Source organism: Vicugna pacos, chromosome 11 (assembly GCF_048564905.1).
Source record: "Vicugna pacos chromosome 11, VicPac4, whole genome shotgun sequence".
NCBI lineage: Eukaryota > Metazoa > Chordata > Mammalia > Artiodactyla > Camelidae > Vicugna > Vicugna pacos.
In genome coordinates this window covers 93,119,641-93,132,831 of record NC_132997.1, presented here as the reverse complement: position 1 = coordinate 93,132,831, position 13,191 = coordinate 93,119,641, and the positions used below count along the sequence as shown (strand labels likewise).

Sequence of the window (13,191 nt, the reverse complement as noted above, 5' to 3'; positions counted from 1 at the left end):
CTTCCATTTCTAATCCAACACAGCAGAATTTATCTCAGTCCTCTCCCATTTGATCCCTTCTCTGACAGAGAAATTCAACTCCCATTTTTCTCAGTCCATTTATTTATGCGATCAGCTTCTTTGTATGTAACTAATTTGTTGACCGCAAAGGCCAGACATGGCTTAGGCCTGCGAGCCTGGCACTCGTAGGCTGCCCCTTTGGCCCTGGCCCCGGCCCCAGGCCCAGTGCACAACAGCAGCTGGGCAAGCCAGCTCCCGCTTTGCCTTGAGAAGATCTGGAATGATGTGTTTTGCATGTTTTAATTTACATTTCTTTTTATTGTTGTCAGTTTTTAAGTGTAGCCTTTATTAGGGGAAACAGTGATGGTGAAAACGGAAGTATTTAAGAGGATATTTAAGATCAAAACACACAGAGTAGAAGTTTGAAAGAATACAACCTTTATTCATCATCTGAAGAGGTTTTTTATTAGCACTTAGACAGCCAGTAACCAGCATTTAAGTAAAGTCTTAGCGGCGGTAAGTGGAGGCATGAGGTAAAGCTGTTGTGATTTTGTACTGACTGTGATGACTCCTTGTCTGGCATTATCCTGCTTTACTCTGCTGGCCTTTTAAGGCCTTCGATACCATAATATCAAAACGAATCTAGAGTTCTTTCTGGTTAGAATCATCTTGGTGAGTTAGTTTTATATTTTGTTATATGATTTCTGCGAGTCAAGGGTTTTTTTAGTCACCATCGTACCATGAGTTTGGCAAAATTACGTAGTTTTTTCCCTTAAAAGTGATATTTCTACTAGGACAGTTAGGCAAGAAAATGAAATAAAAGGCATCTAGATTGGAAAGGAAGACATAAAACTATCTTTATTTGCAGATGACATAGTCTTGTATATAGAAAATCCTAAAAAATGTACTAAAAACGATCAGAACTAATAATTGAGTTCAGCAACATTGCTGGCTAAAAAAATCAATACACAAAACTCAGTTTTATTTCTGTATGCTTGTAATGAACAATTAAGTAAACAATTTCATTTGTAATAGCGTTGAAAAGAAGCATTAGGAATAAGTAAAGACAGAACAGTATAAAATTTATATCCTGAAAAGTACAGAACATTGTTGAAAGAAATTACAGAAAACCTAAATAAGTGGAAAAAATCCCATGTTTGTGAATCAGAAGACTTAATATTGTTAAGATGGCAATACCCCTCAAAATGATCTACAGATTAAATGTAATCTCTATTAAAATAACAGCTGGCTGCTTTGCAGAAATTGACAGTTGATCCGAAAATTCATGCAAAAATTAAACCCAAAACAGCTTTGAGAAAGAACAATAAAGTTAAGACTATGTGCATATAGACAGACATATATATTAATGGACTAGAATTGAGAGTCCAGAAAGAAACTCATATTTATGGTCAGTTGATTTTCAGAAATGATACCAAGACAGTCCAGTGGAGGAAAGAATAATCTTTTCAACATGTGGTCTTCTGTCAACTGCGTATCCACATGCAAGAGAATAAAATTGATTCCCTATTCCACATTGTATACAAAAATTTAACTCAAAATGAATTGGATCGAAATGTAAGAGCCAAAACCATAAAACTCTTAGGGAGAAAAGATAGGAATAAATCTTTATGACCATGGATTAGGTGATAGTTTCTTAAATATGACACCAAAATCACAAGCAACAAAAGAGAAAAGTAATAAATTAGACTTCATCAAAATGATAAACTTTAATACTTCCAAAAACACCATCAACCAAGTAAAAAGGCAGTTCATAGACTCGGAAGATGTGTTTGCAAATCATGTATCTGATAAGGATTTAATATACAGAATATATAAACAATTCTGACAGCTCAATGAAAAGCCCAGTTTAAAAGTGGACGAATGGTTTGAATAGACACTTCTTCAAAGAGGATATGTGAATGACCAGAAAGCACATGAGAAGAAACTTAACATCATTAGCTGTTGTGTGACGCAATGCAAATCAGTATCAAAATAAGATACCACTTCATACCCTGTCGGCCGGCTGGCTACTATCAAGAAAACAGATAGAACAAGTATTGTTGAGGATGTGAAGAGGTTGGGACTTTCATATACCGCTGATAGGAGTGTGAGGTGGTCCAGCCACTTGGGAAAACATCTGGCAGTTCTTCAGTAGGTTCAACACAGAGTTAGTGTATGACTCAGCACTTCACATCTAGGTGTATGCAAGAGAAATGGCAACACAACAACTTGTACACAAATGTCCGTTAACAACATTATTTATAATACTTTAAAAGTGTAAATAACCCATATGTCCATCTCCTGCTGAATGGATAAATAAACACTGATAGAGTAGTTCCCCTACCCACCGGGGATGTGTTCTGAGACCCCCAGTGGATGCCTGAAACCACAGATACACCGAAACCTACATATACTATGATTTTTCCGACTCATACATACCTATGATAAAGTTTATTTATAAATTAGGCATGGAAAGGGAATGTCTAAATTGTCAGCATCACTACTCCTGTGCTTTGGAGCCATTATTAAGTAAAATAAGGGTTACTGGAACATAAGAACTGTGATGCCGTGACAGTTGATCTGATAACTGAGATGATGACTACTGAGTGACCAACCGGTGGGATACGCTGGACAAAGAGTTGGTTCGAGGGACAGGGTGGGATGGTGCGAGATTTCATCACACTACTCAAAAGAGTGCACAACTTAAAACTCACGAAGTGTTTATTTCTGGAATTCTTCGTTTAAAATTTTTGGACCATGGTCGATCACAGGTAACTGAAACTAAGGAAAGCAAAACTGTGGATAAGTGGGGGACTACTGCATGCTCCTAGAATAGTATATATGCCATTTGGCAGTAAAAAGGAATGAAGTGCTGATAACATGCTGATATGTGGATGAACCTTGGAAGCATTGTGCTAAATGAAAGAAAGCAGTCACAAAAGAGCACATCAGACAGAAAGGAGATTGGTATTGCTCAGGGCTAAGGCAGTAGCGGCAATGGGGACTGACTGCTAGCAGGTGTGGGGTTTTTTCCTGGGATGCCGAGAACACTCTATGGTTGATTGTCATGATGGTCGCACAGCTCTGTGACTACCACTGAAAACCACTGATCTGTGCACTTTAATTTGGGGAGTTGTCTGGTATGAGGATTGTCTTCATAAAGCTGTTATTGGATGATATTTTATAAATAAGCTATGTTTAGATTTGTTTTCTTAGTTTTCTTTTTTACCAGAAAATACTCTGAGTGAAATGACCAGCAACAATATTCCTTATAGAAATGAAAATGTGTAGTTCTCCCTGACGGATTGCTAGACTGATTTTTGAGCCTCCCACCAAGTGGGCTGGACAGCTTTGCTGACTGAGCTCAGTTAATTTCCCTTGCCCTTTGCTATCCCTTTAAAAAGCTGCCTTTCACACTTTCTGTCCATCTTCCTCACACCCTCCCCTAAAGCAATCAAAACACTTGTTAGTACCTCTTGTTACTTTAAAATGTTCTAAATTGTATTTGATTTTGAACTTTCCAGAGTGAGTTTGGTTTCACAGTTGAGTTCTATCATGTATTTATTTGTTCAAAATTTCAAGTTCCGTTATATCATAGTTTTGCCCAAGTATATTTAGTTTCGTTAACGTTACCGAGTGTGCCATTTATACAGCGATCTTTATTAGAAACTGTAAAGGTATCTAACTTGTTTGTGTTTTTATGTTTCTTGTTCATGTAATGCTGTAACAATAAATAATGACATTAAGAAAAGAGACGGTTTCATAGTTTCTGGAAAGCCTAGAAGTTACAAAGTCTCTTTAAGAATAACGAATGAGTTAAATCCCCATAAGAAGAAGACAGAAAGCTTTGATCTCCTGGTTCTTTTCCTTTGAAAGCACCTGTGGTGTACGGTTCATCTTCTGCAAATAAAAAGCCAGGGCGGAATCAAGCAGCTGTTGCCCACCAGAGTTTTCCTTGAAGATTAAAACATCACAGAGTTGACAGCACGTGTGTATCACTAGTGATCAAATGCTCATCTCAGAAAAGAGTTTGCAAGATTACCTTTGGTTTTTATTTTATGAAATGAAATTCTGATGCATTAGAGAAAGGAAAGATAGAAGTTCTTGTTGGCACACATTTTTAAGACATCTCAGAATAAGCTGGCAGTTTCCCTTAGATGATGGCAAATGGCCTTTAATCTCAAATGGCTGATTTCCCTGCTATCTTCAAGGTCCCCTCAAGAAGAGGCCTGTTGTGCTTTGTGGGTTTAGCTGTGTAGGTTTCTGTCTACAGACACTGACGACATTTATCAGGCAAGCGATACAGGATGATTATAAGAGGGTTTTGTGAGGATTTGGGGTGGTTTTTTTTACTTTAGTAAATAAATCATAATAATTAATTTTCAGCATTTCAGGTGTCTGGTAGAATTTTTCTTGCTTAGGTTTTAAATTTAGATTTTAATACTAATTATATAGAATATACTAAGAATCAGAATCTGCCTTCAGTGCAAATGTGACTAATGATTATAAAACTGCAGACTGTTCAGCCCAGAAAACACAACTCTGTTTTGTATAAAGATAGTCAGTGATTTCTGAAGTTAATACAGTAACCACTGAAAGTGTGATTGATTTGATTTTTCTAGGCTTAATTTGAGATGTGGCTAGAATGTGATCCCCCCCCCCCCCCCGCAAAATCTGTTTAAATGCATCTTAGGGAATTGTTAAACATTAGTAACTTGGACGGAAGTTTGGTGAGGCAAGGGGGAAGGGTAGGAGAAAGGATTATGTGTGGGGCTGACATCACTCTGTTATTTGAGTTTTTTAAAAAACATTATTTTCATGATATTAAAATGTGTAAAATAAAAAAATTAATGTTCGTTTATTGAGTATTCAGTAATTTCACTGATGACTGATTCCTAGAAAATTTGTTAGTTCAAATGATTGAAATACCCAGTTTTTAAAAATTTACAGTATATCTTTGTTTCTCTTGCTCAACGTCTTGTTAACTTGCATTTACTTTTTCCAAAGTACTGGCAGCTTTAGATCGATATTTTAGTATCTTTGGGTAGGCAGAATTCTGAGCTTACATTCCAAATTTAAGTTGCAATTAAAGTTTTTGTAGATGTGGAAAGATACATTTTAGTGCTCCTTTTGTCTGTATAGTGTTTCAGTGCCTTTTTTACAAAGCGTGATAAGAGGAAAATTAAAGAGTTTGGGACAATTAAGAAAAGGAATCTGTGTTTCAGTAAATGTATAAAAAGTTTCAGTTGTCTTAGTATTTCTAGTGAATTGGTGATAGAATCAGGAGCATATTATTTGGAATATTAAACAACAACCCCCATGAACTTCCAAAGTATTTGAGCACTAGGACCAAATATATTTGCATCTCCAGTGACTCGGATGTATTAACATTGAAGGAAATGAGGAGAGGGTTTTAAAATTCATTCTTACCACTTTTTGATAATTACATATGTTAAAAAGTCGGTAGCTGGTTAATATCTATCTTTTGAGTATATAAAGCATTTGACTAATTCAGAGCAAAGGCCTCAAAAGTATTTGGAGTGAAAAGAACTATTGAAGTTGATTGATTTATATGCCATACCAGTCTCTAAAAATGCTATAAATTAATTTATTAAGTTTTATGAAACCTAACTAAGTACATAAATAGATTCAGCATCACCAATCAATCTGGTATTCCATGGTTGAAACTCACATATTGTAGTGTTTCCCCCAAATTTGGTAAGCATGTGATTTTAAAGCTTTTCCTGTAATCTTAATAAATAGATGTGAAATATATATTTTAACAAGTGAAACAATACAAAATTTTCTACTCTTTGGGAGGAGTGCACTTTAACATACATAATGGTGGATTTTTCCTATTCTAGTTTGATTTTTCTATGTCATACTAGAAAAGAATGAAAGTTAGGGGATGACATTTCATTCTAAATAAAATAATGGCATATCAAATTTTAAGTTTTTAAATAAAGGTGTTTCATTCCTTCAAATCTTAAAGTATGTCTGTCCTAAAATATTTTAGGATACAGGTTTAAACTGTTAAAGCATCATTCTATATAGTTAAATACAGACATGCTTCAAAATTCCAAAATATAGACATGCTTCAAAATTCCAGTTTTAAAAATTCAAGGTTTTATGTTTAGAAGATTTTGTGCAGTTCTGCCAGTGTTTCTTCTCTCCTCCTTTGCTGTTCTTACAGATCTTCACTGGTTTTCTATTTTATTTGCATTAGTTTCAAAGTACACTTGAATCTGACTCCTTCCTGCTAGTAGCATTTACAGTCGGGGGATGGAGATTTCTATGTTTCAATTTGCATGCTTTAAAATGTCTGAAATGGACAGCAGGAACCAAGTTCTTGCCTCTTTCTTTGCTTATCATTTACCCTCCTAGGGGATGTGGTAACCTAATACGTATTAAATATTTAATTGTTTTGAAGTATGTGGATTTTCTGCTTCAGTTGGATAAAGTAATGTGTAAGAAACAACACAAACTTTGAAGTTGGTGTGTCCAGCCAGGTACACAAAGCCACTTCAGAAATTTACAACAGAGAACATTTGATTCAGGAAGTTGGTGATAAACAGGCAGTGTTGTTACTGAGAGCCGAGTGAGGCACAGAGAGGTGACCCAGAGAGCAGCACCAGCAGGAGACCAGTGCCACCCCTGGGCTGGAGAGGAAAAGGAGCCCAGAGAGGGCTGCCAGCAGAAGCCAGAACCTTGACAACTTCAAGAGCGGCTGCAAGCTGCTGCCGAAAAGGTGGAGAGAGGTTTTGGGAGAAACGTGCTGGCTGCTGCCTCCCCTGGCTCCAGCCTCCTGCATAGAAGGCCCGGGGATAAACCAGCAGTGCCGAGGAGATGCCCTCTACCAGTGTCTCCTTCACCCCCAACTCCTCAGAAAACGTCTGGGGTACAGTGACAGCCTGAAACCACACTGGCTTGCAGTTCTGTGAACTGAGGACCCGTTGGCCTGTTCCCTTTCTCCTCATCCCTCCACGCCGTCCCAGGCTGCGTTCTCAGTAGGAGATCGTGGCCTTCTCTGGCAGTGTGTAACTTCTTTTTGGGAACTAGTACATGATTAGCTTTCATCTCCCTGCAGAAGAAAAGCCTAAACAGGCACAGAATGCAGTCGGTGTTGGAACGCTTTAACTCGTTTCCTCGTTAGATGGTTGAGATCAGCTGGCCTATGGCCCGAGTCTATAAAATGGAGTCTCTCTTTCTCTTTAGATATTAGAAGAATAGTGTTACTTCTCTATCTCCTGAAACTGATTGTGGATGATTTACCCTGATTAACTAAGTGAACATCTAATAGAGAAAGCAATGTGAGTTGAAGAATAAATGTGTAGTATTTGTTGCTTCCATTACAAAATAATATGGGATGTAATCCAACTTAAGGACTCAAAGCATAGAGCCTTGTATCAGTGGGCATCCAATAAAATGTTTAATTTATAGTGACTCTTTTGTGAAAAGTTGGCATTGACTTTAAGAAAGAAATTTATAGCTGAAAGACCCTGAGAAATCTCCTAAAACAATCCTTGTGATTTGTAGAAAAGGAAACCAGTATTTCCACTTTTTATTTTCAGAAGATTCAAATTTAGGGGAAAAAAAAGAAAGCCTAAATCAACCTCAGAAACAGCTATTTTTTTAAATTATAAAAGCCTCATGTTAATTATAGAAAATCCAGAATAATGACTGTGTATGTGTGTGTGTGTGTGTGTGTGTGAGACTCACATTGTAAAAGTATTTTGTAATCCTCCCCCCAGAGATTTGTTCATCCAGCAGGTGTTTGTTCATTGATTCAGCACCTACTGTTTGTCAAGCATTGTACTAGACACCAGGCAAATATTATGGGCAAAACAGCCACGATTTTAAAATTTCATTTCTATTCTTACAGCACTTTGTAGTAGAAAGGGAAACAGGTGATAAATATATATGTCAGGTGGGGGTCAGTGCCATGAAGGAAAATACAGGAGAACGAGAGAAAGGGAGATACTATTTTATATAGGACCAGAGAAAGCCCTCTGGAGCGCCAACATCACAGTGCTCTGACGAAGACACTGAGCCACGAGGCTCCCTGGGGAAGCAGGGGCAGTTCTAGCAAAGGGAATAGCTAGTGGTCAGGACTGTTAACAGGCTGATGTGTGTTTGTCCAGATTTTTTCCTGTGCATATATTAGGCTTTTAATAAAAAGAGCTGTTGTTTACACTACATCTGCTTTTTTTTCACTTAACAATCTCTCTTTGTCTTTTTAATGGCTGTATAACATTTCACCGTGTGGATGTACCTTAATATATTTAACCGGTTCTTTGTTGATGGACATTATGTTGTTTCCAGTTTTTCAGTATTACACAGTGTAGACAAACGTGGGTGTGTGTGTGTGTGTGTGTGTGTTGAGAATAGTGGTTTCCAACCACCTTTTAGGCTTAAGAAAATACTGATGCTCGGGTTCCATTCAGACTGGTTTTTAAGTCATGATCTCTGGGGATAGGATCCAGGCTTTGAAATTTTTAAAAAAACTTTTCAGATGATTCTAATATTTGTCAGCTATAGGATGATTCTAAGAAGTGGCCTTGCAGAGTCAATGTTGAAAAGAAACATACATTGTAGTAGATACTGTAACACTGTTCTCTATATTAGGATTGAGAACAACTGCCAGTAATAGAAATCTAAAATAATTTGTCTTAAACAAGGGAGTTTATTTCTGTTTTATAAATTTATAATTTTATTTTAAAATTCTAGACACGTGGCGGCCCAGGGCTGGTATGGCAGGGTTGTTCCACAAAGTCCTCAGGTACCCAGTCCCTTCTGGCTTTTGTTTTCGCTGAACCAAGGGGAGCTCTTAACCTCAAGCTCAAGGTAGAGGTTAGAGCTCCTTACCTTGACCTTCATGCTTCAGGCAGCAGAATGAAGGAAGGTTTAAAAACTGAAAGAGGCAAAGGGCCCGGGCCAGCTATCCTATAAAACACTTCACCTTGTACCCTGCTGGCCAGAACTTGGTCACAAGACCACACCCGACTTCAAGGAAGGCTGGGAAGCTGCCCTGCTGACCACCAGGAGCTCTTCTGTCTGGAAGAAGAGGAGAACGGGCAGAGGCAGTCTCCATGAAAGCTGTAAGCACCTGCCCTCCTGCTTGCGGAGCTTAGCACCCGAGGCCCAGACCTGGTCAGGTCAAGTCAGCCCCCACTGCTGGGTCAGCCCAAGCCACACGTGGGGATGGAAACTTCACACAATATGTTGGCTCGGGGAAAAGCAAAATAAATCTCCATCCGACTCAGGAAAGATGCTGCAGTACTGTCAACTTCATAGTGTATGAGAGGATGACAAGGGCGATCGTTGAAGGCCAGTTTCTAAATTGCACACGATTCTCTGTCTCTCTCCCTGATGTTTCAGCTCTTCATGGAGGGAATTTAGTGTCTTTAAACATGGCATTTGTTACTTACTAGTATACTCAAGTTAACCTGAGTATTAATACTACACACCCTCGTTGGAACATATTGCTCGAAGAAGACATCTTAACACATAATTTTTTCTCTTTCAAATTAAATGCCCTTAAATTAGGAAATGAAAAGCAGTTTGACATGCGACGTTTTTCATCAGTATTTTCTGTCGTTGCAGTGGACGAAGGGCGCTGTAAGGATCCTGACCGCCTGCAGGTGTTTTACAGGAAAGCCGTAATGCCTTACGGTGTTTATAAGCAGCAGCAGAGAGACCCCAGCGAGGAGGCCGCGGTGCTGCAGTACGCGGGCCTGGTGGGGCAGGCGTGCTCCGAGCGGATGCTGCTGTTCAGGAGCTGACCGGCTCCGGCCGCCCTCTGCCCAGCCCGCCCACGCTGTGCTGATGACGCGGGCCGCGGGCCGCGGGACAAGTTCATTTCCCTGGGGAAATTCCGTTACCGTCCACAGATTAGATTTTTTTGATCTTCACAGTTATATGGCTTTTCTAAAATATTTTGTGGCAATGTGTTTGTGAGAACCTCATGGTTAATATAAAGATTTTAAAAGTATGTTATGACCTAGACTCAGAATTGGGGTTTATCATTTGGGAAGCTGGTTTCATGAACAAGACATGCTAAACTTCTCTTGGTAATATTTTGGAAAGTAAAATTAATAAGTGACTCTTAAGTAATTTAAATCACAGATGTGGTTTTTTTTGTCCTGTTAGAGGAATCAAAACTGACTGTTTCCTCAGATCCATTTAAAACATTAGTTAATGCTGAAAAAATTTAGGTATGGGGAAAAGGTGGGAATTCTATTTTACCACTTAGGAAATGTCTTCTCAAGGGAACAAAACTGGGCTGTTAAAACTCAGTGTTCAATATTACATTACTGCCGAATGTTATATTATGTGGTTTATTAGAAAACTTGAAACAAGGGAAATAGTACAAACATCAAAAAAAAAAAAAAAAAGATGTGTTTACATCGATGCCTTTTTACCCAGGACAGTCCTATTCACGTCTGCTGTTTTGGCACAATTATTTTTCCTAGAATAGTTGTTACCTGTGCTCCCTTTTACTCTCCAAATTGTCCCAGCGTGGACAATAAAACATATGATTACCCTTGTTATATATTATATTGTCCAAACTGGGATACTTTGCTCTATTTCTAAAAATCTTAAGAAATGAAGTTTTTAGAAAGATCTTGACTCCTGCCTTGACCTAAGCCCCATCAAAGGTAAATGTACACTAGTTCTTCTTTCCTTAGAACTCAGGACACTTGTCTTTGGTTATTGATTAAAAATTAGTTAATATCTGACTACCTTTAGAGCTATGCTACAAATCACATTTAATGAAGTAGGGATCATTTTGACCTCGGTTCCAGGGCAAGAGGTGGAACCATCCACTTCTTGCCCTTTGGTGTGGGAGTCAGAGAGGAGACGCCACACTTAGCATGAAGTCTAGAGCAGAGGCCAGCCCCTTCTTTCCCTCTCCCTTGCCCTTATTTGGTCCTTCACTCATTCTGCAGATGTCCCTCGTTCCCCACCTCAAGGGGCAGGTGCTGTGCTGGGAGGCAGGAGGAGAATCCTCGTCATGTGTCAGTTCGCAGGGCTGTGGGGCTGTGCTGGAGACTTGGCAAATGGAGGAGGGTTACTTTCCTACTTTTCTGCACTGATCCCCATCTGCTGCTGGCTGCTTGGCACTGAGTCCTTTTCATTTCACATTTTGCCCATTTTTCCATTCTCTATTGATTGATCTTTTTAAAAACCATATTATAAAACTTAGTAGCTTGAATCCCACTACTGATTTTAAACTTTTCTCCTAAATGTGCTCAATTTAGATATAAAACATTAGAAAATAATTTCAGCTAGCTAGAATAAAAGGATCATAAAACAATGATTTTTAAAGTGTCTAGAAGTTCAAATAAATCATCCAAATAACTGTATTTATTGATTCAGGGAGATTGTATAGGTGTGTAACACCTGCCACAGGCAGCTAGTCAGCTAACAGGGGAGAGGAGTGAGCAAAGCCATTTTCCCTGAGAGCGTAGATTTTGCATTTTTCTGGAATTTTGTCCTTCAAAATGGTATCCCAAGAGCATCTGATAGACTTACTTGGAACTGCCTTCTGTAGAACATTTTTTTCTTTTTCCCTCTAAAGTGGAGATAGCTTAATTTTTTTATGATTGCAGAAATGATCCTATAAGCAATTGAAACATTCAGAAAAGCATAAATAAAATAAAATGAATCTAAAATCCTGTTGAGGACTTCAGAAGTGTAGTGAATAGTCTCAGTATTATTAAAGTAAGGAGGCTCGGCACCCTTGGCATTCAGATGTCAGGTTGATGTCATCAGGTGCGCTACACCTGCTTTCATCTTGGTGATTAGCATGGAGAATGGAATTCATTAAGATTGCAACTCGAGTATCAAATGAAGAGAAAGCTTGAATGTTAACTTCTTACTGCAACTCTGCAGAATTCAGTTTAGGGTTCCTTCAGAGGAAAATGATTACCCCCCCCCTTACCCGGGAACTGTGGTACCATCCCTGCGGGTGGGGTTCTAGGTTGGCTCCAGTGAAGCCCCAGAGATGAGGTGTGCATGAGGATGCTTCTACTCGGTTGTTTTATTCCTGTGGTTTTTTCTGAGAGCAGATAGTGTATTGATCCTAATGAGCAAATTCAAAAGACATTTGTTCTTTTGAGCCCTTGCTGAATGAATATTAATAGTGGGCCAGAAGAGGACAGTCAAGGAAAGTGACTTGGGTTGGTCAGTTGACAGGCCGTCTAGCTGAGAAGTCTGATTTTATGTTAATGGCTTTCAACTAAAGAAGGATGGATGGACACGAAAGAACCTTTCAAAGATAGTTCATATCTTTTCAAGGCTGGATCAGTCTTAGTATTATAGTCCCTTTCTGATTTCAAATAAATGTACACCTACCTCCCTGTCTTGGGAGCAAAAATATAATAGAGTCCCCATGCTATCATCTGTGTTTAAATTATTTCAGTTCAGTGAGATTTTTGTTACCTTATTTTTAAAAAATGTAATCTGAGCACTTTTTTAGGTATTCTAAAAGAGAGAGTCTATTATCAGATGAATATATTATTCATTTGATTAAAATTACTTAGATAAGAAATTATTACTGTTTATTTTGCTTTCAAACGACTTACTCAACTTTCTATCCGTTTTGCGAAATACCAGTTGTATATGATTTCCTAATGTATCAGAATTTATTATGTAAATAAACCTTTCTAGATTTCTGAACAGTATATGGTTTGATTTTTATAGGCTTTAATATTATTTCAGTCTGAATAAAGATGAGAAAATATGATAATCAGTTACTTAAAATGTGGCTATTGCTAACTGTAAAGAAAAGAAGGACAGGGCATCAGCTGGGAAATGTTTGAATCAGAAGATACTCAAATGTGTATTCTTGTCCGAAAGAAAACCAGTGACTGTAAGACAAAACAAATTTGATAGCATATGGTATTTTTTGCTCTTGTGTATGCTTTTTGGACAGTCCATTTGATAAAGCTTGAATGGAAAAAATAAAACTGTTTCTATCTGCAGTGGCTCTTGCTGCTCATTACTGAAAAGACATGTGTTTTCGTCTTTTAAATTGTCGAGTACATTTTACCTGTAGTGAATATGCAGAAAACAGAGGTAAAACATTGGCTATGTGAGTCAGAATATTTTCAGTGATTGGAATTCCAAATCACTTAGTTACCTAAATTAAAGCATGATGGATTTCTTTCTCAGGAATAAATAAAAGTA

At 38.1% G+C, this 13,191-nt stretch overlaps 1 protein-coding gene across 8 annotated transcripts in view; it reads left to right on the top strand.

Moving 5' to 3' along the window:
• The window catches only part of ATE1 (arginyltransferase 1), a 141,731-nt gene extending 128,745 nt beyond the window's left edge, over positions 1–12,986 (top strand). For 4 of the 8 annotated variants that reach the window (XM_072972025.1, XM_072972024.1, XM_072972023.1 and 1 more), the window contains one exon: positions 9,604–12,986. In XM_072972025.1, coding sequence (XP_072828126.1) covers positions 9,604–9,782 — 179 coding nt within the window. In that variant the 3' untranslated portion in view covers positions 9,783–12,986. Of the gene's footprint in view, positions 1–9,585 lie in introns of all 8 variants that reach the window. The other 4 variants (XM_072972020.1, XM_072972022.1, XM_072972021.1 and 1 more) reach the window with 1 other exon arrangement.
• The last annotated feature ends 205 nt before the right edge of the window (positions 12,987–13,191 follow it).